This window comes from Ilyonectria robusta (genome assembly GCF_021365365.1).
Source record: "Ilyonectria robusta strain PMI_751 chromosome Unknown BGZ61scaffold_6, whole genome shotgun sequence".
Classification (NCBI taxonomy): Eukaryota; Fungi; Ascomycota; class Sordariomycetes; order Hypocreales; family Nectriaceae; genus Ilyonectria; species Ilyonectria robusta.
Window position 1 is genome coordinate 1,962,118 of NW_025764440.1, and position 25,934 is coordinate 1,988,051.

The 25,934-nt window shown below is 55.3% G+C and overlaps 10 protein-coding genes across 10 annotated transcripts; 5 read left to right on the forward strand and 5 right to left on the reverse strand.

Moving 5' to 3' along the window:
• Positions 1–124: 124 nt before the first annotated feature.
• Positions 125–2,392, forward strand: BGZ61DRAFT_530725 (uncharacterized protein; the record flags this gene model as incomplete). The annotated part of the gene is made up of 1 exon (XM_046253594.1): positions 125–2,392. One exon carries the CDS (start codon positions 125–127, stop codon positions 2,390–2,392), a length of 2,268 nt encoding a protein of 755 aa, XP_046107129.1.
• Positions 2,393–4,271: 1,879 nt separating this feature from the next.
• BGZ61DRAFT_202381 (uncharacterized protein) lies at positions 4,272–4,688 on the reverse strand. Its single transcript, XM_046237928.1, has one exon. The coding sequence runs from the start codon at positions 4,585–4,587 to the stop codon at positions 4,336–4,338; it is 252 nt and encodes an 83-aa protein (XP_046107130.1). The 5' UTR covers positions 4,588–4,688; the 3' UTR covers positions 4,272–4,335.
• Positions 4,689–4,788: 100 nt separating this feature from the next.
• On the forward strand, positions 4,789–8,514 carry BGZ61DRAFT_476174 (uncharacterized protein; the record flags this gene model as incomplete). Its single annotated transcript, XM_046248778.1, has 4 exons — positions 4,789–8,082; positions 8,139–8,279; positions 8,346–8,416; positions 8,475–8,514. The coding sequence occupies 4 exons, from the start codon at positions 4,789–4,791 to the stop codon at positions 8,512–8,514; spliced, it is 3,546 nt and encodes a 1,181-aa protein (XP_046107131.1).
• A 1,334-nt stretch (positions 8,515–9,848) lies between these two features.
• BGZ61DRAFT_448350 (uncharacterized protein) lies at positions 9,849–11,379 on the reverse strand. Its single transcript, XM_046245468.1, has one exon. It carries the CDS (start codon positions 10,459–10,461, stop codon positions 10,108–10,110), a length of 354 nt encoding a protein of 117 aa, XP_046107132.1. The 5' UTR covers positions 10,462–11,379; the 3' UTR covers positions 9,849–10,107.
• A 644-nt stretch (positions 11,380–12,023) lies between these two features.
• BGZ61DRAFT_347512 (uncharacterized protein) lies at positions 12,024–13,288 on the forward strand (the record flags this gene model as incomplete). Its single annotated transcript, XM_046239985.1, has 2 exons — positions 12,024–12,860; positions 12,914–13,288. The coding sequence occupies 2 exons, from the start codon at positions 12,024–12,026 to the stop codon at positions 13,286–13,288; spliced, it is 1,212 nt and encodes a 403-aa protein (XP_046107133.1).
• Positions 13,289–13,794: 506 nt separating this feature from the next.
• Positions 13,795–14,258, reverse strand: BGZ61DRAFT_202446 (uncharacterized protein). Its single transcript, XM_046237929.1, has one exon. The coding sequence runs from the start codon at positions 14,092–14,094 to the stop codon at positions 13,843–13,845; it is 252 nt and encodes an 83-aa protein (XP_046107134.1). The 5' UTR covers positions 14,095–14,258; the 3' UTR covers positions 13,795–13,842.
• Positions 14,259–19,105: 4,847 nt separating this feature from the next.
• BGZ61DRAFT_202482 (velvet factor-domain-containing protein) lies at positions 19,106–21,051 on the forward strand. The gene is made up of 3 exons (XM_046237930.1): positions 19,106–19,511; positions 19,563–19,652; positions 19,712–21,051. The coding sequence occupies exons 1-3, from the start codon at positions 19,301–19,303 to the stop codon at positions 20,764–20,766; spliced, it is 1,356 nt and encodes a 451-aa protein (XP_046107135.1). The 5' UTR covers positions 19,106–19,300; the 3' UTR covers positions 20,767–21,051.
• Positions 21,052–21,304: 253 nt separating this feature from the next.
• On the reverse strand, positions 21,305–22,065 carry BGZ61DRAFT_530729 (putative GNAT family acetyltransferase; the record flags this gene model as incomplete). Its single annotated transcript, XM_046253595.1, has 2 exons — positions 21,305–21,594; positions 21,678–22,065. 2 exons carry the CDS (start codon positions 22,063–22,065, stop codon positions 21,305–21,307), a joined length of 678 nt encoding a protein of 225 aa, XP_046107136.1.
• A 1,087-nt stretch (positions 22,066–23,152) lies between these two features.
• BGZ61DRAFT_530730 (Tim17/Tim22/Tim23/Pmp24 family-domain-containing protein) lies at positions 23,153–23,711 on the forward strand (the record flags this gene model as incomplete). Its single annotated transcript, XM_046253596.1, has 2 exons — positions 23,153–23,221; positions 23,319–23,711. 2 exons carry the CDS (start codon positions 23,153–23,155, stop codon positions 23,709–23,711), a joined length of 462 nt encoding a protein of 153 aa, XP_046107137.1.
• A 388-nt stretch (positions 23,712–24,099) lies between these two features.
• On the reverse strand, positions 24,100–25,906 carry BGZ61DRAFT_202528 (nucleophile aminohydrolase). The gene is made up of 2 exons (XM_046237931.1): positions 25,579–25,906; positions 24,100–25,513 (listed from the first exon to the last, which is right to left on the reverse strand). Exons 1-2 carry the CDS (start codon positions 25,714–25,716, stop codon positions 24,242–24,244), a joined length of 1,410 nt encoding a protein of 469 aa, XP_046107138.1. The 5' UTR covers positions 25,717–25,906; the 3' UTR covers positions 24,100–24,241.
• Between the last annotated feature and the right edge of the window lie 28 nt (positions 25,907–25,934).

Sequence of the window (25,934 nt, forward strand, 5' to 3'; positions counted from 1 at the left end):
AGTCGGAAATGCGACAGAGCTTGCGGACCCCGAGGCCAATCGCTTGATCGCAGGCAAACCGCCGTTCTACCTACTATATACCACGCCTCCTGCTTAGCCCCAAGATCGACCACCAACGACCACCATGCCTCGCGCGCCTCGACTCAAGACAAAGCCGACGCTGCCGATTTCAAAGTCCAAACCGAGAATCACTAGAAACTCCCTCAAGTCTGTACAGGCCGAGTCGAGCGATGAGGACGACAATGGCATCCCTTCCGAACCAAGCCCGAAGAGATCGGCGTCGGCACAATCGAACCGACCCCGTACTCGATCAGACCCGCCTCGCGGAGGCTTCCAGGAGCTGCCTGCTAGAAAGAGGCAGCGCCGCTTCATGGAGATTCAAGCCGATGTTCCGGAGCGTCGACAGTCCACGGAGGATGTGAATGACCGAGACGAGCAGGAACAAGAGCCCGGCACAGACGACGACGATGAAGATGAAGAGTCAGCGCCTAATAGGCCCGACTTTTTCAAGATTCTCAACCAAGCCATTCTCCCAGACATAGACCGCCCCCAGCCCAATACTGAGGTTGTGGAGGAAACCCAGGAACACGGCCATGGTCAAGAAGACATTGAAGCAAACGAGGCAGAGCAACAACTCCAGACCGAGCAAGCCGAGATGGAGAAAGCGCAAGCAGAACTAGGCCCGTCCACTTCGAACGTGGAACCGTCACAACCAAATCGACAACGCTCAAGGCGGAAGCAAAGCAAAAAGACCCCTTACGGTGAGGTCAGGCACCAAGCACCACGGGGAGGCTCTCCGGAGCTAGGCTCGGACATGCCACATCAAAGGGAGCCCTCGCCAGACAGAGAGCCACACGCCAGCACTGCTCCTGAGAAACCCCCTAGAAACGACTGCGATGGCTCTGATGAAGGCGAGCCTGAATCTGAGCCTGAGCCTGAACCTGAATCCGAGCCCGAACCTGAGCCCGAACCTGAGCCTGAAAAGTCTAGTCTAGACCCTGCGGAGGAGTCTTTCTTCGTCGACCCGCCACAGGAGATGGACGAATACATCACCACTGACATTTCAAACGAGTGTATACTGACTCTCGTTTCAAAAATGAAGTTTGGCGGATGGGCGGGTGACAGAAATTGGGAAGGCGAGTTCACGGCTAAGGAGGCAGAGAGCAAGTCCACTTGGCTCAAGCATCACGAGAAATTCCTCCAACCCAAAAAGTGCAAGGACTTGTTTAAACACCTCTCCTATCTACGGACACTATGCCGCGAAATGCCCGAAGCCCCCGACCTTGAAGCACAATTTGAGTATATCAGGCAGAAAAGCAGCACCTTTCGCAAGTCGATCAAAATCATCGAGTCTCTGGTATCTCATGTTTGCAAACATATCAACGGCCAGATACAATTGGTCACGGAAAAAGCGCCACATGATCCAAACTGGGGCCAAATTGCGGTGGAGACTTTGCACAAAAAGATTATCCCCATGCTTGTTCTTGTACTAAAGGACGGCTTTTTAAAGGGAGGCGCGGTGACGGTCCATGATGGTAAAGCGACTACAAGCGTTTTCACGTCATCGACCTTGCAATTGCCGCTCCGGGTAATAGGATGGCTCCAACGACTATACAACATGGTTATGGGCTATGTTCAGGTTGACCCACCTCGGCCCGCCAGCGACTCTAAGGCCAATGTTCAAAAGGTCAACTCGGCAATGAACCAGCAGAAACAGCTTGGAGAGCATCTATTGAATATGGACAGTGTGCTTCGACAGGCAATTGACAGACTTGCCTATATTGCCATGGCTCCCCAGCGGGAGAAGCTGGCTGCGGAAGAGGCTGCAGTGAGAGCGCTGGCTTTCCAAAATGCACAAGTGCAGAAGCAACAAAAAGAACGCGAATTGCAAACCCGACAGATGCAGCTTTTTCTTGAATCAATCCAGCGGATGAACAAGCCCGAAGCTCCGCTGCGCCAACCGAGCTCTAGAGAAGAGGACCTTAGTGGACAGAGGGAACGCCAAAGACAAGACTGGCAGGCGCAACAAAAGGAACGCCAAGAACAAATCCAACAGATGCAGCAAAGAAAAAGTGAGGCACAAGATCGACAGATGCAGCTCTTTATCGGATCAATTCAGCGGATGAGCAAACCCGAGACTACAGAACGACAACTGAGTGCCGGTGAGGAGTACTTTGAGAAGCATGGAGGATGGTATAAATGGGAAGACGAGCGACTGCTCAACATGATCCGAAGAGTGGAGAAGCCTGATGTTCAGGCGCTAGCTCCTCTTGTGCCTGGAAGAAGGGTGAGAGAGGTTGCGCAGCGGGTGAAGGACTTGCGGGAGCGGATGCGGATCAAGTACGAGACGACGGGAATAGCCCCACCACTATGGTGCTATCAGCCCAAGTAATCCTGTGGATGTAGAGAGGAGTGAGTGATGGTTTGTGTTTCTCAGCGTGATACCCGGGCACCATGGATAGGATTTGATGATGAGTTTTGACGGGGCAATGGAGTTTTATTTTATTGGGAAAGGGAAGCGGGCTATCCGTAAAGCACTTATCGTTCTTGAGATGGGATCGTTATTTGCTGGGACTATGCTCACGGACATTCAATCCGATGCCAACATGCAACGGAGAAACGCGATGTGATATGAATGATGAATGGTAGGCCTGGCATTGGGAGTTGGATCCTACCATATCTTCAGGCTGTTCCTACGAACAGATAACACGTCGATAATGGATGATCATGTCTCATCCGCATCCGCACTAGTATTTCGGTACCTTACATCAAGCGCCCAAGTGGAACTGGGTGGAATCGCAATTGAAACGTCAACTAGCGGATTGACGGCATAAAATCGGCAGAGATTCAGACAGAAGATTCCGGACGAGGCAGCCCAAATATGAGGGATTATATGCATGAACTGGTGTGGTGGTGGTGTCTCGTGGTGGCTCGTGGAGTGTGTCGCCGGCGTTTGTGCCAACGACGCGGTGCCACATCATCGCCCAGCGCGGCGGCCACCATACCATCCGGTTGCCAACGGTCGGGGAGCAGCGCATGAGGGATGCGCGGGGACATGGGACGGACCGGAAAGCGTTGGGCGTTGGGTGCCGGGCGAGCGTTTCATCGTGTCAGCCCGAAGAGAGTGTTGTGCTTACGTAGAGGGACTTTGGGGGTTGTATTCGTTCATGATGCTTTGGTACAGAGTCATGTACAGAGAGAGTCTTGTACAGAATCTTGTACAGTTGCCAGTGCAATATTCATCCCACACATCAGCACATGACAGTGGTTGAATGCCATCCAGCCGCCCCATGTCGTAGAACTGCGGTGGTGGCTGGCCACTGACAGCCACAGTTAATCACAGAGCCCCGCCACACCCGACCAGGCCAAAGTCTAAGACACGCTACCACCAACGGGAGCGAACAAGTAATGAACTCCAAAACCAAGCCAAACCGAATTAATCCACCAGTCCCCCTTTTTTTTCCTTCTTCCCACCTTTAGCTCGACGCGTACCAAACGCGTCAACAGCTTCGAGCTACCCCCATGCGAGGCAATATTTTCTTTTCTTTTCAACGAGACAGTTTTGGCTTGTCCGGTTCACCTGGCGGAATGAGAGGGCAGCCACCGAGCACAAAAACACCACCGGGCGGACGCAGAGTAGCAGCCCGGTGCAGCATGACGGGGTCGCCAGCGAATTCCCCAGTCAGGCGCCAACGGGCCAGAGCTCCCGCCACCTGGGGCAATGGCTTGAAACGGCAATCGATCAGTGATGAATAGCTTAGGGTCAGGTAATCGGGTAGTAAGGTACGAGGTACGGCGTACGGAGAAGTCAGTCGGTCATGGTGGCTCGCATTGCATTGCATACTTAGGGCCCGGTTCGCATGCCGTCCATAGCCCGTCGCCCAACAAGTCAGGCCCGGCTTGGGTAGCTCCCTTCACTGTTCCAGCCTTCACTGTTCCAGCGGTGGTTGCGGTGTCGACGAGCGCTTTCAGGTGGCCCCGGCGGCGTTGTCGTTCAGGTAGTGGCCCGACTCGCAGCGGGAGCGCATCCCGCGTGCTGTCATCCCTCCCCCCCCAAGGGCCCAAACAGCTGGCCCCTGCAGCGCCAACAGGGAGGAGCTCGTGGAGGGGGCTTCGCTGGTCTTTCCAGGGGGGGCCCGTGGGATGTGATAGGGCCGTTGCAGGGGGTCTGACCGGCTGCAGTGGGGGAAGGTCCACAGTTCAGTGAGTCCACCGCTGCAGTCCGCCGCTGTAGTCCTCCGTCCACCACTCATTGCGAGACGAGCCGTGGCCTGTCTGTCGGTCCCTCATCCATCCCCATCCCAAGACCACGTACTAATTACACTACCTTGCCGACTACAACTCTTCCTTGCTTCCCTCCCTCCTCTCCCTCCTCCCGCAAACGAAGCAAGCAAGCCATTCGTCGGCTTTACACATCGGTCTCGTCGTCGTCTCTTGCTCCTGTTGCTGCCTCTCCCCCCGGAGCTCCTTTCCTCTCCCCCAAAAGTTGCTATCCACGCCGTCGAGCGTGGTTTTTGCTGCTGGAGAAAAAAGGGGACACAAGGTGAGATTAAATCCAATCCCGCTCATCATCCCTGACCTAGGCATCTGGAGCCGTTCCCTGTGCTGGTCGCCGTGGCTCTGCGTCGTTCGTCATTCGACTACTGTGCTCGAGCTGCAAACATTCGATACCATCGCTGTAGCCGCGCGAGCTATTAGACCCGTTTCTCGCCCGTCACGGTCCTCGACCATCGCTGACTCCCTCCCTCCTACAGACTACCAACCGATACCCAATCCGTCCCGCCCGCCATGTCCGAGTCTGAGAGCTTCGACGTCGTCCAGCACGACGAGGTCCCCCCCGTCGAGCCCATCGCCGAGGACGAGCCTGCTGCTGAGACTGCTGCTTCCCCGGTTGCTGAGACTGCGACCTCTGTGGCCTCGACCTCGACTCCCACTTCCCCCGAGGCACCGGCCAAGGCGAATGGCGAATCGAAACCCCTCGTGAAGCGCCCTGGAGTTGCCTCCACCACGGCTACCCGTCGCCCTGGTGTCACCTCCACTGCTACAGCCAAGACTGCTGCCAGCACCCGTGCCCCTGGCGGCCTGAGCAAGCCTCCCACGCGACCCCCGGCCCCTACTGTTCGCCGGCCCACGACTGCCACCTCGGTGTCGAGCCACAAGAGCCGCCCCAGCGTGAGCGCCAGCGAAGACGAGAAGAAGTCGACCACCTCCTCGCGAAGGGCGAGCTCCATCTTATCGAGCCCTGGCAAGGCCGCCGCTGAGAGGAGGACTCTCGCCTCGGCCGGCTCAACTACTGCCACCCGACGACCCGGCACCACTCCCACCACCACGACCCCCCGAACCACAACTGCGCGAGCTTCACTGAGCGGTTCCGCCACCTCGGCCACGAGGACGGCTGCTACCCGCGCCGGTGTTACCCCATCCACTGCCGACGCCCGAAAGAGATTGTCTACCGCTGGCACCCCGACCGCTACCGCACGAACTGTCCCCCGAACTGCGGCCGGTTCTGCCGAGGCCACCAAAGAGATTGAGGCATTGAAGGCTAAGCTGGCTGCTGGGGAAGCCGAGATCGAGGCCCTGAAGGCCCAGGTCAAGTCTTCTGAGGATAAGATTGCTGGACTCGATGAGCAGCTGACCAAGGAGTCTTCTGGTGTTCATGATGTCGAGGAGAAGCTTCGCCACGATAACGACGAGGCTGTTTCCACCCTCAAGTCCGAGCACGAGTCGGCCGTCGCCGCCCTCGAGGCCCAGGTTTCCGAGGCGGCTGAGAAACTTGAAAACGCCGAGACTGAGCTCCAGAAGCACCAATCCGACCTCGCCGAGGCTGTCAGCGCCAAGGAGGCGACCGCGGCTGAACTTGAGGCACTGAAGACCCAGCTCGAGACGGCCCAGGCCGAGAGCGAGGAGAAGGCCAGCTCCAGCCAGGATGCCCTCCAGAAGGCCATCGAGGAGCACGCGTCCAAGATTGAAGAGCTCAAGTCTACTCTCGAGGCTGAGAATGCTTCTGCGATTGATGCCCTCGAGGCCAAGCACAAGGAGGAGCTCGACAAGGGCCAAGCTGATAACGCGTCTCACGAAACCGCCATAGCCGACCTGAAGTCCGCCCACGAGTCCACCATTGCCGACCTTCAGAAGAAGATCGATGAGCTTTCTGCCTCTCAATCAGCCCTAGAATCCGCCAGCGACGAGAAGCTCAAGTCTGAGCAGGAGGCCCATACCACCAAGATCTCTACCCTCGAGGCTGAAATCGCGGAGTCCAAGACAGCGCTCGAGGCTGCCGAGAAGGCCACTGAGACCGCTGAGGCTGAGGTCGAGACTTTGACCGGTGAGGTTAGCAAGCTTCAGGCCAGCCTGTCCGAGAAGGAGACAGAGCTGGATGAGGCCAAGCAGGAGCTCGCCAAGGCTAAAGAAGAGGTCGCTAGCCTACAGGCCAAGGCCGAGGAGGCGGAGGCTGCTCTCGCCGGCAAGGATGACGAGATCTCCAAGCTCAAGGACATGCACGACGAGCGCATGAAGATTGTCTCCCGAGATTACGAGACCGAGATTGAGTCTCTCCGAGGTGACGCCTTCTTCAAGCGCAAGTTCGAGGAGCTGGAGAGCCAGCACAACGAGCTCCAGGCCTCATCGTCCGAGGCTACCAAGACCCACGCCAAGGCCCTTGAGGCTGCCAAGGAGGAGCACGCTGCTGCTGTTGCCGCTCTCGAGGCCAAGGAGGCCGAGCACCAGAAGAACCTTGATGCCCTCCTTGCTAGCCATGCTGAGGAATTGGAGTCTTCCAAGACCACTGCTTCTGCAGACAGAGAGGCTCAGATCAATCAGCTCGAGGCTCTGAAGGAAAGCCATGCCAAGCAAATCGAGGTGCTGAAGGGCGATAATGACGATGCCCATCAGAACCAGGTCACGACGCTCATGGCTTCCCATGCCGCTGCCGTGCAGGCCCTCAAGGATGAGCACGCCATCGAGACTGAGGGGCTAGTCAGTGGTCATCTGTCTAACCTGACTGCGGTCCAGGAATCTAGTGAGGCTGATCACGCAGCTGAGATTGCTACGCTCAAGGCTGAGAGCCACGCTGATCGACAGGCCGATGCCACCACTCATGCCGCCGAGATGAACGCTCTCAGGGAGTCGCTTGAGGATGCCAAGGATGCCAGCGACAAGGCCCACACGGATGCGTTGGTCAAGACAAAAGCGGAGCACGAGGCTGCTCTAGCTGCCTTGAAGGCCGAGCTTGAGTCAGCCAAGGCTGATGTGGAGAAGGCTGAGGCTGCAACCCAGGACGCCGTCGACAGGGCTACCTACGAACTCGAGGACAGGCATAACGCCGAGGTTGATAAGCTCATTTCGATGAACGGAGAGGCCTTGGACAGGATAAAGAACGAGGGCTCGGCCGCCAAGAAGGAGCTCCAGGAGCTGAGCGATACCCACACCAAGGCTATCGAGGACCTGATGGCTGAATTCAGGAACAGCAACGCGTCCCTGGAGAACAAGATTGCCCAGCAAACCGCTGCCCACGCCGAGCTTGAGGCATCTCTGAAGGAGGCCCAAGAGGCCCTCGTCGCATCGCAGCAGGAGGTTGAGGAGCTGGCTCACCAGCTTGCCCAGGAGAAGATGGAGCGCATGACCGCTCTCGCCGAGCTGGACGCCGCCAAAAACGTCAAGCCCGACACCTCTGCGGCCGACGCTCTCAAGGAGCAGCTTGTGGCCGCCAAGAAGGCTCAGGAGGATGCTGCTGCTGCCGCTGAGACTGAGCTGAAGTCGGTCCAGAGTGACCTCGAGTCTGCCCAGGACGAGGTGACTACCTCACAGGCCAAGATCTCCAGCCTAAAGGAGGATATTGAGCTGGCACAGAAGGACCTCGAGGCTTACAAGGCTGAGGCCGATGCGAAGCACAAGACCGCCCTAGCTGACTACAACGATCTCAACGAGAGTATGACGACTCTGGTTGAGGAGGCCCAGATCAAGGCCAAGGACCTTGAGGCCAAGCTTTCGGAGACCACCACCAAGCTCCAGGATGGAGAGAAGAAGGTGGAGGAACTCGAGGCTCAGCTCAAGGTCAAGGCCGCCGAGGTTGTCGAGGCCAAGGTATGTTGTGAACTCTAAAGCAACTCCAGGGGCACAGTTGAAGCTAACCCTCCTAGGCCAACGCCGAGGCAGCCAAGCCCAAGGGCCTTGCGTCTAGCCAATTCGCCAACGGAGAGGATGGTGAGGGCGCGGCTGCCAAGGACGACGCGGCGGAAGGTGAGGAAATTGACGATCATTCCTCGGCAGCACTTGCTTTGGTGCGAGAGCCCCTTGCATAACACCATGCTGCTGTGACTGGACCTATGCTAACGTGGACATGACAGATAAGTAAGGCGCGGTTGACGGTGAAGCAAATCGATTCCCTCGATAGGGAAATGAGGGATCGCAACTTGCAGTGAGTATCTTCCGGGTCAAGTTCAGCATAGTAAGGATTTGTGGCTAACATGGAACAGAGCACTAAACTCGATCACTGGTGTCAAACAATTGTCCTAAGCGATCCGCCGTCGATCTATAACCCCATTTGATGCTTTTTTCTTTCGCTATCTACTGTCGTCTTATTACGTCGACTCTTGTGTAATACCCGCGGCCTCCCCTAGTGGAGCTATGAACCGCTCTAGGCGTGTAAGCCGCACACTTTTTGTGCTTTCTTGGTCTGAATAAGGCAGTGTCTTTGGGGGAGGACTTTGTTGGGAACGAGAAACGGGAGGCAGCTCTGTACGGGACTTTCTGTACCTGTAGGGGCTCGCTCTATGTTTTGGAGGAGGGTGGGTGTGTGGAGATTCACAAATACTATGTATGTACGGCTGTCGCTGTTGAGGAATGACGATACCCCTTGTCCGATCGTTTGTTCTGGTTTCGATTATGTCCGTCTCTTCCTGTGTTCGCCTTCTTGTTCGTGATTTGGACGGTATGGGTGACTGGGGGTCTGTATAGAACGCAACAGCTCGCTCCCTTGATTCAGAATGAACGATGTATCCATGATACGAATAATCCAAGATGCGAATTATCTCGCCATGATTATCTTGTGGTTATTTTGCTCTAAGAGGGCCTCACTCTGGCGAGAGATTTGTATTTTCGGAGCCCACATCTCGAGAGAGGACTCGTCTGGACGTCGCAGCGTTCCTCGCAAGTCGGCCGGGTTCGTTTTTCTATCAGTGCCTTAGCTAAATGAAGTACAGTCTCTTTACTTAACTTAAGCCTCTACTAAACTAATGGACCTGGCACATCCAACAAAGTGGTATTTTCTTCGACCTAAAGTCTACGTCGGCATTAGGTCTCACTGAAGAAATAGAATAAATATTTTTAGGAAGAAGAGATACTGAGAATAAGTTTTATTAAGCCATATCGTTCTGAAATGCTATGTGGGGTGTGTGGTTGATGATAATTTCCAGCATTTGAACATCTCCTGACTTGTGCAAATAGTCATGTCCAAGTGGGCAAAGCAGACTCCAATACACCAGTCGACTAAAGTCCGAATCGGTATATTTGATGTCGCATTCTCTATTACAGAACCTTGTAATCGCCAATCGCGAACCGACCTATCACATACGTTAACGCTTCCTGTGATAGTTCCTGAGTCCATCATATATACGATCCTACAAACAACCCCCTTCAATGTATAGTATAACTATCCGGGGAAATTTTCCCATGAAATCCAAGCTCTGCTGTCTTGAAGCATGAGTCCAGTCATCACTTTAAGCTATAATGAAGTCCTCAAACTTTCTCCAGGACCTGGATCTACCATCCGCCGATCTGTATTATCCATGATGTCTATTTTCTCTTCAAAACCTCTATCAAAACAGCTCAAATATAAAGAGTCAGTTAATACGTAGGCGGCTAGGATTAGGACAGACTCCACGTTCGTGATTGAAGGTCTCGGCTGGACAGTCTTAGATATAGGTATCGAATTGCTGCGCGCTAAAGAAGAGGCTACGGAATCCCCCCAATATGTTTGGGCTGCAGGAACTAAAATGCCAGATTATCGCTCCAATACGTGTACATAGTTCCGTCCAGCTACTTCTGGACGAAGAAATGGTTCGAGTTGTCTCGAAAAATCCCTTTCCCGACGGGCGTTGATCAATCACATCATGATGCGTTTGAGTCCCCCTCGGCCCACTCCCCAAATGTATGGACCTTGCTAGCGAAGGACTGCAGTAGCCCCAGGTCTTCGTCGACCACTAGTTCGTTGTGCAAGACATACCTCGAGAGCTCAAAGAAGTCAACTAGAGTGGAAATGGGATACACGTACATGGCTAGATTTAGGTAGTGGCATCTCTCCGAGGTGGCCCTCCAAACACGCTGGAATAGCCGGATGGAATGCCACGCGGCATCGAGCAGGGAACCGGATGTTTCGATATACTCTGATATGGGACACGCAGCTAGCGCCTGAATGGAGTGAAGCCGAATTGCTAACTTGTGTCGAGGACACTCAGGAGGCATAAACGCACTATACGAGTCTCCAGCCTATGCACACCAGTAAAGTCGATGATTTCCTCGTTTACGCCAATTAATTTGACCCCCTCATTGACGATGGGTGGTCGATTGTCCAAAATCGGGGAGTAGAGATTGAGGGAGAGATGGGGTGGCCTGCCCAGGTTCGGCTTGACGGAACCGGGTTTGACGGGTGAGAAGTAGTCTGGGCTGACAGAAGAATGGAACGTGATCCCCTGCATCCTAAATAGAATTATCGATAAGGCACCTAACACGGCAGTTTAGGAAATAAGATATAACCCTTAAAATAATTTTAGTAATTATCCCTCGAGGTTTTTTTTCTTCAGGTTTATTAATAAAGGTCGGTCCGAGGCCTAAGAATACACCCATTCACTGCACATGCTAGGTCCATTGGTTTGCCCGAGGTTTAGCTGAAGGGGCATATACCTACCTGTGTGAGAATGCGAGATGCGAGTGCGAATAGGAATGCTCTAAAATAGTCATCGTGAGGATGAAGAAATCGGCCTCCTCGGGCTTGTGGGTATTGCGAGAGCGAACGTAAAGGTGGGCACAGCCTACTCGGGTGGTGGGTGAGATTCATGTGAGGTTTCAATTGCCGTGGCGTGACGGAGGGTTTGGCCGGGAGATCAGATGCTTGGCCTATTTCATTGGGATTATAAGGCAGAAGTGGGTATACTCTGACCTCATCCTCAGCCAAACGGGGCTACCTGAGAACGGCTTTGGAAGGGAAGGCATCATGGATGACAGCATTGACTGGGGAAACGCCAAGCATGGTCGATGGGGCGTTGTAGGAGCAGAAGCGGACAGGAAGCAGTTTGGCAGGCCACGCAAGCAAAAAAAAAATAAGCTTTAACTTGGGTGGACTGCACAGCGGGAGAGCGCCGGACACCGTTGCGCGGACTCGCCGTGAGGCCGTCGGGGCGGTTATAATAAAACCACACGGCAGGTGCGTTGGCAATAGGTCAATCAGCAAATCATCAGCATCTGTCAGCGGCGGAGTCGGTGGTTCTCGCAGCCGACCAGGCGGACTTTTTCCTCTCGACTGTGTTCCGAGCGCGAGCAGCGGGGCGGCACGCGGGCAAATCGGCGAGGTGGCCCACTAATACCTACTTCTACCCACTAATTGTGGCAATGACGTAGCCCGGATCCTCGGATCCTCGGATTTTGGGCAGGTGCCGTTGGCTGCTGGACGTCACCATTCCCTGATGACATCCACCTCATTCCTCCTTTCTGATCGCTCCACCAAACAGAGTGCGTGCTTAACACTTTAGCACTCTAGTCAACTAGTCAGTACTTGCAGGTTTCACTAGAATGGGGGCCGCGCAGCAGGGAATGGCCTGTTGCCCATAATCAAAAGCTGCTTGGAGCTGCTGAGCTCCGGGCAATCCGCCACCGTCACCATTGACCACTGACCATGGACTATTGAACTACTACTACCGCCATCTTTCATCTTCCATGCTCCGTTGTCCATCTTACGCCTTCATCTGCAGTTCAAACATGACTGCCTTTACCCTCGACATCTAACCGTCTCCATCCCCACCGCCGTTACAATGCCCGAAGTGCGTCGAGGAAGCACCTCCCAACTCAAATCAGACTCGGTTCTCTCCTCCACCGACGCCACTCCCACTTCCATTCCCGCTCCTGCTCCCACCGCAGTCCGATTCTCGACGCAGTCTCTGAACCGACCCGCAATCGCCGTCCGCTTCGACGAAGGCGTTGAACCGCCGCCGCGACGAAATACCATCGGCCCCGATCACGTCGAACAGCCCCGTCAGAGCCTCTCCTACTCACAACGGCCCCAAGCCGAAGCATACTACGACTCGCGAGCCGGCACCCGTGAAGAATACAGGCGCCGTGGCAAGACCCTGCAGGAATACTACGACAGTAACCCGCAGCTACTCCCCCAGTTGCCCTTCACTTGGCATCATGGCCGGAAACGCTGGAGGCTCTTCATCTTCGCATTTCTCGTCTTCGTCGATGCCTCTGCCATCCCGATTGCCCTCTACTATGGCATGCACTATGCTGGCGATGTCCAGGGCTGGATCATCTTCGCCATCGTCACCACCATCTGGGGAGGACCGACTTATCTCGAGTTTGCGATCCGCACACTACGCCTAATTAAGAAGGAGAGGTTTTATCGGCCATTGGGGAGCACTAGCCGCTGGTGCTTTGACACCTTGAACTGGGCGTCGGTACTCACCATCACAGTCGTCACAGCACTGTTCGTCGTGGGCAGTGCTCCTCATATCGTCTGGCTGAGGGTCCTCTGCATGCCTGCGCCAGCTATTCTCTACTGCCTTGGGGGTGTCCTCGCCTTAATTACCCTGTACAGCCGTATGGGTTGGCGCGCTCCGTTCCGAATCAGTTCGACCGATAAGGGAGAGAAGGTAAGAAACGCCCTAATACAATAGCCATTGATCAAAGTTAACCGTCAACCCAGGTATTGCCAGGCGTGTACTACTTCATCGAAGACACCGTGGCAGTCAATGCCGGTGCAGGTCGGCCCTACCGCGAAGCCCTCGCAGCTCGATACCACGCAAGCCCACGCTTCCGACGGATGCTCTACGTTCAGTCTCTCTTTTGGTCGATTCCGTCCATATTACTCGCAGTCCCCCTCACGGTCATTGCTGTCATCCCTCAAGTTCCTGCCACGGTGGCTTACGGTATATGCTGGGCTGTTCCATTTCTGTGGGCGATCCTGTGGGGAGTCATTAGCATAAAATGGTGTAAGAGAGACATGATTCGGGAAAGGTTAGAGTGGGAGGCGGCCGAAAAGGTCCCTACGGATAGCGTCGCGGCGTCAGTAACGGCATAGAAAGAGGTTGGGTTTTGCGCTAGGATTTAGCATGCACAAAAGCGCCACTGCGGTCATGATTTATGGGTTTATGTTGTTGCCATGGATAGAATGCGTCATGCGCCATTTAGGCTAGAATCCTACTTTGGTGTTCTCTCTGTTGTTTCTTCTTACGTTAGATTGACGGCCTCGATATCGCGGAACGGGATCTGTAACATACCCTAGAGTGACATACCCTAGAGTGAGATGTGATACAACCTCCACACGAAACCTCAAATTGTACCGAAATTTGTTAATTCATTCAACTTAATTCGGCAGAGAAGAATGCACCACTTCTTGCATGTGAAAACAAGTTATTTTATTCATTATTGTTCTCTTCTAACCAGTACATGCCATTACGTAGACTATCCACTCCATCTGGTGTAGGCTGGCGTTCGGCTCTGACCAGGCAGATAGAATCGAATTTTCCTCTCCACTGAGACTAATATCGGCTTCACAGCCGAATCATGCCTACTTGATATAAATAGAAAACTGGGATAACGCCTGTTACGCAAGGTTTACAGGTCTATCTTCTGCTAGAGTCGCCTGAATGCCAAGTTTTGTCGTGCTAAACCCTGACGCGTAATGAAAGTGGACGCAGGTGAGAGCTTCGGCGCATCATCGACCGATCCTGGTGATTCTCCAGAAGCGAACTCCACAGACTCCACAAGTAAAACAAACAAAGAGAAGCGAAAGAAGGCGCCTAGTTTGTTCCGTTTCATCTCCATTATATGCTCGGCTCCGTGAGTCAACCGGCTGCCTTGGAACTGAGCTGTCACAAATCCCATGACTCGCCAACATAGCCATGCCGCTCGGCAACACGATGACCTGTTTCGAGCGCGCTCCTCACGAGACGAGACACCTCATTCGGCGCAGTTCCGGCTTAATCCTGCCCCATGACCCTCGTCTACAAGCTCAAAGGTTCGACACGAAGGCTTCGCAACACGAGTTCAGCGTGTTTCCTTGTTCACGTAATCGGAGCTCCATAGACGAACTCAAATCCCTGGACCCTGGTGGCTCTTACACAACTTGATCTCACATCGCGGGAGGTGGGGGGTGACAATTTGCGGCGTAGGATTTAGAGCAGGGCATCCTGAGTCGATCCTTGCAACGAGATCAAGGCCAAGCCGTTCCAAGGCAGGTCGAGCTGCACTCCACATCTAGGCTCTGGACCAGACAGGATGCGTTAGGACATGCTTCAGACATGGGTTTGAAATCGGCTGCCCGCCCTTGCGGCATATGGAAACGAAACAAGTTGCCGACCTCGTTGCTGGCCAGAGGCTGGAGTACCCGGTGGCTGAAAATGCTCGGGGGGGAGTGTCTGATTGTCGAGCCACGGCCTCGTCGCAGCCGACATGTCATGTACTGTACTGGTCAGGCTACGAGTTTGTGAATCCCACCTTGTCTCCAGTTCTTTCCTGCCGCCAAGGCTCTCTCGTGTCACCTTCAAGTCGTCCTCGGGCCCTCTTGTATATCCCTGCCCGATTCGTTCTCGCACTGGCAACTCGACAACTGCATTGAGCAGCTCGTCCATCCCGAAGTGGCTCCCCGTCCCGTCGATGAGCCACAAGCATCCAATGCGTAGCCGCAGCCGAAACCGGCATCTCGACGGAACGCAACGCTGTGTCAGCGCTGTCAAAGCATGCTAGATTGGGCGACCTGCCGCCAACACCCCTTCGAGGCTGCGTTCCCGCCGTTGGTCGCCCCCAACAATCTCGACAGCCTGATGTTTATTCCCGACCGCTGGTCTCTCTTTGCCCAAGAGTGGAGTGGAGGGCTGCAGAGTTGCATTGGCGCCGACTCCCACCTGGATAGCCGAGGCACTAATTTCCTACCCTGGTGATATCTCGATGCGGTCTGCCCACCCCGACGAATCTGGCGTTCGGCGGGAATGGCCGCATGGACTCTTGCTGTGCTACGCTGTAGTGCGCAGTAGGCTCTTCTTTCTTATCCTGATCGGAAATTTCTAGCCTTGGTTCGTCGCGTCGATCAATGCCATGGACCCTGGAGCTCGTCGCTTGGGTTGTGTCCTGGGTTCTTCTGTCGGATATGTAACCCGGCGATTGATCACCGCCGTGGGATCCATGTTGGGTACCTAGGTATGTATTCACCGGGGCAATGTACCTTTTTCCAACGGTGATTAGACTGTCCAAGGTGAGTGCAGGGCGGACATGTTCACTCTTTCCGCTGCGCGTCAGCTGATGGATTTCAAAAGCGGTTTCTGAGCTTAGATGCTACCTCGCCGGTGACACAGATGCTTAGACTACTGACGATCCGCCGACCCCATGTTTAAGCGCTTGAGTGCCGCATGCGCAATCGGGCTTCGGCTCGGTAGCGTGCGGATGGACTGGACTATCACTAACAAGACCCCGGTCAAAGCCAAACAGCACAGATGCTCTGCTACCACGCAGAAAGCACTACTACGCAGCGCGCACTACCACGTAGTACGTCCACGGTGGGTAATTCAGGCCTCAATAGGTGACGATGGCACCTTTGCCTGACCGGGGAGAGCCGGAGAGCAAAGGCCGGAGACAAAGGCCGACGCCACCGAAACGAAGTGAGGCTGGCTGATGCGAGCTTGGCGAGAACTGTCACAATGCGTTTCCTTTGCCCCGGGACCTCGTGCATGAGACAAGAAACCCAACGACGGGAGTTATGGGCGTGTTGCGACCTCAAGTACCGAGGGCTGAATATCCAGGCGACTCTTGGCTCTTGACAATGCGATGCATGGCCGGGAGCAGCCACCAGCACCTTTTGATGAAGTGTTGGCATGACGGACCGACCTACCACGAGCTTTGGTCGTTGCGATGGACGGCAGCGCAGAGCCATGTATAGTCTACATAATTAGTCGGTCGCTTGCAGATCTGTCAATGTCCGGGAGGGCTGTTCAGTCGGGCGAGCAAGTACAGGAACTTTCACAGAGCTCCCGCACAGCATGAATACGGTATCATCTCGCTTCCCACGGTGGCCGGAGATGCATACCGTCCAGCCAACCAGCTCGCTCGTCACCCACACGCCAAGGCATGGAAATTCCCCGGGGTGCATGCTCAGCATATCCGGATCCGTCTTTGACAGGTGTGGATTTCTGCCGTTCTGGAAGACGGGGAGACAAAGGCAAACACCATGTACTGCGTACAAGCGCGTGGACTAACCCCCTGCCTGTCATCAAACGGTCCAGGGGTCCCTGGCCGTTGGGGGCGTGTCGACACCACCGAATAGGAGATGTCGAGATACATGCTGAGCTCGCGGGACATGCACGAGAGAGGCGGACGTTGGAGTATCTTGGACACGCTTTAGCACATCGCGGAGGAGGTTTGGGAGAGGAGTGGGATCGCCTACCGGTAGCGCTGATGTGCAGGTGCCACGACGGTTGGCTGTGTTCCGGTTGGTAGAGATGCGCGCAAGTAGCTGATTGCTTGGCGTTGAATACCAGGCGTCTCGACCGTGGGGTTCGCGATGATGTTGGAATTAAAAACCGTTCTGTCTGAAACCGGCAGATCCCTCGATAGAGGTGGGTTGCACGCGCACCGGAGTCCCCCGTCACGCCCGGACGGGGTGAGGCCATGAGGTGAGTCGGGCCTCCTCGATCCCCGGCGTTTAGGACCGGATAATATAGGCTCAGTCGGACATGAAGTACCTCCCGCAGCAAGTGCCTACGGGCAGGTACGTACTACGTAGTTCGTACATGGCAGGTGCATATTATCCAGGGCCGTCGAGGCTCGCGCTGGCAATGCCTTGGCCGCTCGGCTCGCTCGAGGCTTGCGCAAACCCTCATATCATGGGCAGCGAGATGGCCGTTCCCGTTCCCGTTCCCGTTCCCCTGCCCGGATGGATCCCAGGGAAGCATGTGTACGCAGCGAGTACATACTACGCAGTAGGCAAGACAGGTACCTATTCTGGGTTGTGCTGCTTGTTGGCCTTTATCGGCGTCCACTCAACGTCCCTTGTCCGAGCACCTGCACTCATGGTCTTGGGACCGAGCGATCCATCACATTTCGAGGTACAATGCCTGCTAACACGTCAATGCCGCATGCCTCTCGACACACGGATGAGCCAGCCGGCGAAGAGATAGACGCCTAGGTACAGGTACTGGGCCCCCATCGCATTGGTCTGTTCTCGAGCGAACCCCCAGTTCCCTCGTCCCTCCTCCCCGCCCTCTGCCTGTTCCTCTCTGCCCTTTGGTGGATTATTGAGCAGGCCCCCGGCCACTCCGCCCCCGGGTCTGATCGTGACTCGTCATTCTGTGATTTGGCAGTGCTGCCATAGTGCTACCATAGTGCTTGCTGTCAACAATGCCTGTCCAGTGTCCAGTGTCCGCTGGTCCTGGCCCTACCGACCTGCCCTGCCGACATCCATCCACTGGGAGACGTGATATTCTCCTCGATATGGACTATCAATGGAGGAGGGGAGGAGGGTAGCAGGCAATGGTCGCTCGCTCGCTCTCTCTTGCTTCCATCACGTCGTTTGCCCTTCTCGCTTCTGTTATCTCCATCTTTTTTGGTCTCCGTCGCTCTTGTCCACCGTTACCGTCACCGTTACCGTCGCCGCTGCTGGCATCCTCTTCCCTTCTGTCCCTCGCCGCCTGCCTCGTTGGTCTGCTCCCCGTCCCCGGCGCATCGTGATATCCGCCAGGTAATTATCTCGCTAGGTAGCTTCATCTATCTGGTACGTTGCCGCCGTTGATAGATGACATCTGATATTGCATGTACTGTACTGCATGCAGCCCTGGCAGCCGCAGCCCTCTGCGACCTCCCCTCCTCGTGCCAAATAACTCCCACGCAAGGGAGGCGCTGAAGCACGTCTCTACTACCCGCCTACCTAACCTACCTGCCTACCTACCAAACTCGCCCTCTCCAATAGCACAGTAGGTGGCAACTGCCGCGCAGATCCAAAATCGGCCCGGGAGGTTCCCTCCTTCTATGTCTCTCTCGCCTGACTGGCCATAGCGTCCACGTCCACATCCGCGTTTATGGATTTCGCCTGCTTGCTTGACCTACCTTAACTTCTCCCCAACACTCCATCCACGCCATATCTCTGCCTTTGGGAAATCTACATCCAGTTGTCCGGTCACACCACGCCAAAACCTCCCGGCATCGACTTGTGAGCCCATTCACTGGGTTGCCACTTGCCACCGCCGTCTGCCATCTTCCACTGCGCCCAGGTCTGGAACACGAGACAGCACACGCAACTACCCAACCAGGTCACCCGTTCGTCCCTGCGCGGCGTCTGCTCCCCGCATCAACACTTGCGACTTGCGCCGTCCTTGCGAGCGCCGCCGTCGTCGAGAGTCATCATCCTGGCTCAGCAGCTTGCGGTCGCTTGTTCAGGGGTGGCATCAACGCATCATCACTCGCCATTTCAGAGCCTTGCCCGGACGACTGAAGCGTCAACAACACCAAAACGGAGTCGCAGCCCACGGAAAGAATCCCCAGCGCCAACGTGTTCTTTGTGCCCTCGTGGCGCTGTCCTGCTGGCGGCGAGTCTCCAATTCCCAGTTGAACCTTGCTGGTGACTTTGCTGGAATATCCACATGTGGTTCTCCCACCACGGCCACCCTCTGGAAGCTCAGCCCTCGACACTTGCGGTACGCGAACCAAGGCCATCTTCGATTCCCTCAGCGCCGGAATCTCTACTCACCACAGTCGCATGCGGACTGTGGTCGCAGGAATCGAATTTCTCTGGCACATCGCAGCCCCCACTTCCCTTCTCAAGACAGCACCTCCTCCTGGATCTGGCCTCCCACGAACCATTAAGAACATCGGAGGCTCCAGGGAGGCCATAAGGGTTTGTTGAAATTTTGAATATTTTCACGGCCCAACAAACCGCCGAGGATTTATTTGTGCCGCGGTTCCTCCTGGTTCCGAAAAACATGCAGCTATAACCTCTTTCTCTACACCGTGGAAGCCCTAACACATTTTTTCGGTTCTCTTTCGTCTCGACCAGAATATTCCAACTCTTACACAAGACCCAGAAGTACTCACCCATCTCCGCAGCATGGCTGCGCCCATGGGGAATTCTCCGGGAGTCCCGTTCATGCAATCCGGGCAATACGATCCGTCCATGGGCACTTTCCTCGACGTCGGAGATTTCCCCTCGCAACAGGAGGAACCAGACCCCGTGCCTAAATCATACGGCGACTCGGAGAGGGAGTTGATTGTCAAGCAAGCTCCTGTCCATGCTCGAGTGGCATTAGGAAAAGAGAAAGGTACCGTGAAATCAAATCCACACCCCGTATCTTGTCCAACACCAGCTGAAGTTGACAAAGCAGATCGCAAACCTGTTGATCCGCCACCGGTCATACAGCTCATCGATAAGAGGACCGACAGGAGAAGCCCGCTGTACAACAGTGAGTTTCCTACGACTCGGGAATGGGTTGACAATTTCTAACGCGGTCGCACGTGGCAGGTCCATATCTCTTTCTTACATGTTCCCTGGTAGCCGAAAACTATCACGAGCTAACCACGGGTGCGGAACTCCCTACAAGCTACCTCGCCGGTTCTCTAGCGTCTTCGATTCATCATCTCAAGGATCCCACGAACGCAGATGGTGGCTATTTTGTGTTTGGTGATCTGTCGGTGAAACGAGAAGGACGATTCCGGCTCCGCTTTACTCTCTACGACCGAGACAACCAGGCCGACCCTCCCAGTGTCTACTTCGTTTCGGAAATAATCACCAACCCGTTTACCGTTTATTCGCCAAAAGAATTCCCTGGCATGGCTGAATCTACCTTTCTAACCCGCTCCTTTACCGACCAGGGAGTGAAGTTGAGGTTGCGCAAGGATTCGCGAGCAATCACCACGAGAAAGCGTAACCGAATGGCGGCAGAAAACCCAGAAGCCATGTTGATGAATCGACGGTTTAAACGAACGAACATTGACCGGAGCACCTCGATTGGCGCATTTGGTGCTGGCTCGAACCATACTCTATCTCCAGACGACCCTCAGGAGTTTCTAGGTACTCCCGACTTAGGTGTTATGTCAGCGCCGTCAACTACGCAAGCCTGCCTCTCGACATCTAACTCGAGCCCTTCGGTCGATTTATCACATTCTGCCGGTTTCTTATCCTCACCAATCACTGGCCAGTTTACACCAGGGTATCCTCAGATTTCAGCGCACACGGATATCACAGCAGGGGCTTCTTTGACTCCGGCATCAACCTATAATCAGGTATATCACGCCAATTTTGGTACAGATGGCGGGATGCAGCAAGGAATGGGAACAAGTGATGGCCTTGGCCAGGGTTCATTAAGTGGCCTCGGTGTAGTCCCTAACCGCACTCTGTCATCTCCCTACGCGGTAGGCTCAGATCAGCTACTTCACGCGGTTCCAGACATGTCTCCTCGGACTCCAGGGGTCCTAAGCGATGACCAATATGGGAGCGTCTTTACCAGACTACCGTCCCATGAAGAGATGAATAGGCACAACAGCACTTCAGGAAGTCATTACGGGGTTTTTCAGTAACGAAACGGCCATCTCATTGTCAGTTGAGAGATGCAACGTCTAGACAAGATACAGCAGCACCTGGGTCGAGTTTGGGTTTTACGATCGGTTGCAACTCGGGTTCTGGGGAAAAGCGTGGAGTTTTTGGGAGCGCGCTAGCACTTAACAGGAGGATGGCGTATCTGGACACAGCGGTTGGCCATTATACCCCTGGGGTAGGCTGAGAAATTGCCTTGGTTCGGACTCTGCTTCACTGGAGGTGAGCTCGGGTTACCTCATTCATTTGGCATTTGGTTTTGGATTGGTTGCGGATACTGGGGAGGCATTTGTGGTTTTGACGGTGCCTTTAGGCACCTAATAATAGTGACAAAAAGCCATCACGTAGTCACAGTTGGGAGTGTGGCGTCTAGTAGGAGGTAGGAAGAGGAGGAATAGAAGAAAGCATCACTGCGACTCCGGCATTTCTTGCAATGACTTGATTGATTCGCTCTCTCGTTGGTTGCGCCGGCGGAAGATATAAGGATTTTAGCTGAATGGGAAGCTATACGACTGACAGGCTCTACTGGGGGGATAGCTGATCAATAGTTGTCATGTCGGCTTGCTGTCGCTTGGGTTCGCGAAGCATCAGCGGGACCTCGATTTTTGACGGTCCTCCCCAAGGCGAGAAGTCGACAGTGAGATTGTCCACTTCCCTAAACCCCCATTTCTCATACAGTAGGCGACCCTGTGGTGAAGACTCAAGAACCGCTGGGATACCAAGGCGATCAGACTCCTCCAAGCCCCATTTCAGCAGTAGAGAGGCGGCGCCGCGTCTCTGGTGTTTCGGCTCTGTGTGTAGCCGCTTGAGGTCTGATTTGCGGTGTCAGTCAGCATTCGGTTGGACTACAATAGCCTACCCCAGGCAAAGTCCCAGGTTCGGAATGACTACTAACAGATGTAGGGTTTTCCACTCATCAACGCATCCCGCTTCCTGTTCATGCCCCCAAAGAAGAGTTCGCAGGCTTCAGGGTTGGAGCCAGGGCCGCGAGCAGCGGAGAGTGTTGAGGTTTGAGGCGTGGTCCATACGTACCACTGCGCAAATGCGATGGCCTTATCTTCGGGGGAGACGTCAAGGCCGGTGTCTACGACTTTAAACCATCGGATGTCATGGTCGGCACGGCGCTGCTTAATGAGGTCGTCGACTTTATGAGTTCCTTCCGTGGGACGGGGACCGGGGTATAGAACGCGGCTGACGGGGCTGTCAGCCCCGTAGGCTTCTGTTTCAACGGCGATGGCGCGGGGAGCGTCGTCTTCGGTGGCTTGGACAAGCTGGAGGACCATGGTGATTGCGGGAGTTGTAACCACGAAGTCAACACGTTAAGCGAGGAGATTGATTATCTCGGGACCTTCACAATTTCTTTTAGGAAGAGGAAGAGTAAGAGGAAATATACAGGCTCCGTTCTTGAACCGAGTCGCAGAGCTATATACTTGCCCGTCGTATCACGCCAAGGGTTGGTTCTCGGCGAGACGATTTGGGAAGGCGGATGAAGGATGGGGATGTGGGTCTGGCGCTGTTGGCAATCGGCCGAGACGGAGATCCGGGGTGAGTGGGGTCTGACTCGGATCCAGTTATTCGGGTTGATGTTTCCGGAGTACGACGTATTCCAGGAGCCAGGATTTGTCTCTTTTCTTTTTCTTTCCGGGTAACGCGAGCCCTAGTTGTGTTAAACCATGCTTGGAACACACACCCTGTCCGACTTGGGTAGACGTACCGAGCGCCTTAACTTGAGACGCTGGCAACGAGCTTGGGTAACACAAGTTCGAGGAGCTAGAGACAAGGGGGTACGATAGACAAACTACGGGTTCTGCGCATTGTGATATCCTCCATTGACAGTTCGTAACTAGAAATGGGACATTGATTTACGGCGAATACGAGAAACATTTTAATACGTGCAACCCAAGAATTGTTCTAACTGAACTCGGGGTGCCCCAATCACACAGTTGAGCCTATGCAGTGTACCTAAACAATGATCAATATGAAGAGTACGGCAAACTACCTGTGACATAAATGTTTCGCTATTATACTCACATTCTAAGAAAAGGAACCTGACCCGAGGGTGCATACTCATGATTCTCCATTTCGCCCCCATCTTGGCATTGGTTTCCCGGTACGTACCCGAGATCGGCGACACCTTTGGTGGTGGAAGGTGCTGGAGGCATTTGGGTGGCCGGACTTTCTGAAGCGCCGATGCTCCGAAAAATTCCATTCGCGACTCAGCACCCGGCCGGACGGGGGGTCAACTTTTACTGGCAGCGGCCTCACAATTTTCAAGAGCAACCATCCCGACGACCACAACTACGACGACGTCGCCCTCCCCCTCGCTTCCGCACTCGACGCTCCTCTTCTCCCACACACCCACAGCCAGCCATGGATCACGGACGTGACCCCTGCCCCTGGGTCATTCTCAATGACTTTGGCGGTGCTTTCTGCATGGGCGTAAGTGTTTCTCTTCCCCTCGACCCGCCGCCAACCCTCCCGATCAATCTCGCCCGATGAAGAGCTCCCCATAACTAACATGTCCTCTTCCGAATAGGCCATCGGCGGCACCATCTGGCACGGCATCAAGGGCTTCCGAAACTCCCCCTACGGCGAGCGCCGCATCGGCGCCATCACAGCCATCAAGATGCGCGCCCCCGTGCTCGGCGGCAACTTCGGCGTCTGGGGCGGTCTCTTCTCCACCTTTGACTGCGCCGTGAAGGGCGTCCGCAAGAAGGAGGACCCCTACAACGCCATCATCGCTGGCTTCTTCACCGGTGGCTCTCTCGCCATCCGGGGTGGCTACAAGGCTGCCCGCAACGGTGCCATCGGCTGCGCCGTCCTGCTCGCCGTCATCGAGGGTGTCGGTATCGGCTTCAGCAAGATGCTTGCCGGTTCCACCAAGCTCGAGGTGCCTCAGCCCCCGCCCAACATGGAGGCTACTCTGTAAACGACGAGTTTGTACGGGACCGAGATGATTACGACGGCGACTTGTTCGATCAACGAGAACAACAAAAAACCCACACCTCCCCTCTCAACTCCACCACAAATCGATTTCCGGGCCTCTTTCCAATCGGAGGCCCTTTGTATTTTCCACCACCACCACCACCACCACACACCACCATCATCAACGCCACGAACAGAAACAGTCGGCTGACGTTATAATCTTCTAAATTCGCATCGGGCCGGCGTTCCATGTACTATAGAGAAAGAATACGGGACGATGGGGGGCGGGTTTATGGCTTAGCGATGGAGTTTCTATACTTCGTGCAAGATGACAAACTATTCCATGTCTGATGAGACTCTGTACGATTCGCGGAGCAACGGAGTGCGCGCATTGGCTCAGGGAGCAAGGGTGCCGAAAAATGAGCGAGAGGGAGAGAGAGAGAGAAAGAGAGAGATCCTGAGCTGGGATCTATGATAGGAGCTTTTGGTTCTGCAAAACTGGGTACAGATCAAATATACAATGGCATTCCCTGTTCACCGCTCTCTTTCACGAGCCTCGTGTTGCTTGATATATAGGTCGTCCACGGAACCGTTGGTCCACACACTCATGACGGGCTCGCCATGGTCGTCAATCCACGCGCGGAACATGCCACCGCAGTTATAATCCATCAGGATCTCGGATCGAGCTTCGACAACCCGCCCAGCCGCATCGCGAACAAGGGCACACTCGATCCCGATGATGCCGCCCTCGCCTTCGCCCGTCCGCCGCCACCGGTCCTCGGCGCTCTTCTCGAGCTCGCCCCCAGGACCGGCAACGTGCGTCACGGCCTTTGCGCTCGTTTCCGGCTTCCATCTCGCCATGGCGGCGGCGGTGCGCAGGGCGTTGATGCGCAGGAAGGAGTCGCCGTTGCCGGTCCCAGAACCGCCCATTGATCGTGTCGTCGTAGTGCCACCGGTCCATGGGGCCAGTGGGGAGTACATCAGCGGCGTGGGAAGGCAGTCTGCTAGGGCGCCTGTGAGGGCATCGCCGAGGACAAGAGATGGACCCCGTCTGGTAACAGCCTCTTGCAACCGCTGCCAGACGCCGTCGCCGCCCCGAGTAGGATCACCGTCCTCACTCCACTCCTCGGCCCAGAAGCCGGCCCCGACGACGGGCGTATCGCCAATGCGGCCTGTCAACTTGTTCGTCAGGCCGCCCGTGCTGGTGGCTACGCAGATGACGCCGTCCTCATCGAGGGCCACGGCGCCGCAGGTCCCCTGGGGCAGGTACTCAGTGGCGCTCCAGGTCGCCAGGCCAGACCCGTTCTTCTCCTGCTCCAGCGCGCGCAGGTGCTCATCCCAGCGCTGCTGCGTGAAGAAGTACCCCGGGGCGACGAGGTCCATTCCGTACTGCGCTGCCAGCTGCTCTGCTGCGTCGCCGAAGATTTGCGTGTGGCCCTGCGCCGAGGGGACGTCGAGAGCGGCGGCACGGGGCTCTCTGCTGAGGGCAGCTTGCGGCTGGAGGTCGTCTTGGCCGTGCTCGAGCATCTTGCGCGCGAGCACGATGGGGTTGCGCACGCGGCGGAGGCCCATGACGCCCACGCCGCGCTTCTTGTAGCCGCGGGAGACCATGACGGACGCCTCCAGTTCGTTGACGCCATCGCGGGTGAAGACGGCGCCGTGGCCGCTGTTGAACAGAGGGTTGTCCTCGAGCAGGGCCACGGCGAAGGTCGCCACGTCCAGCGCAGAGGGAAGGCGTCTTGTAGGGGACAACTTCTCAGCGACACTTGCCGCTGGCGTGGTCATGTAGACATTTGTCTTGGTCACCTACACACCCATTGCGTCAGTAGGTAGTCGTTCAAGATCCATATCGGGGAGAGAGGCCAGCGTACGATGGTGATGAGGGCATCGCGATAAGCCTGGTACTTTTCCGGCGGGTAGTTATGCCGCTGGATGTTGCCTGCTCCGCCGTGGATGATGAGCCGAGGCTGTACTCTGTGGTGCTGGGTATCTTGAGTTCTGTATTCCATAGCTCTGTATTCTTTGGTATTTCCTCTTCGCTCTTCGGGCTATCATCAAGCGTTGATAAGGAGTTCAACTTGGCTGTGCCGTATTGGCGTCGTGGATGAGCACGAGTAACCCCGCCAAAGCTCAAGACCCACCCCGCACCCTTCGACATTGCGCATAAAGGCCTTCAAGTAACTCGTCAAAAACATGAGCAGTCAACTGAAGCAGTATGTCCAAATGG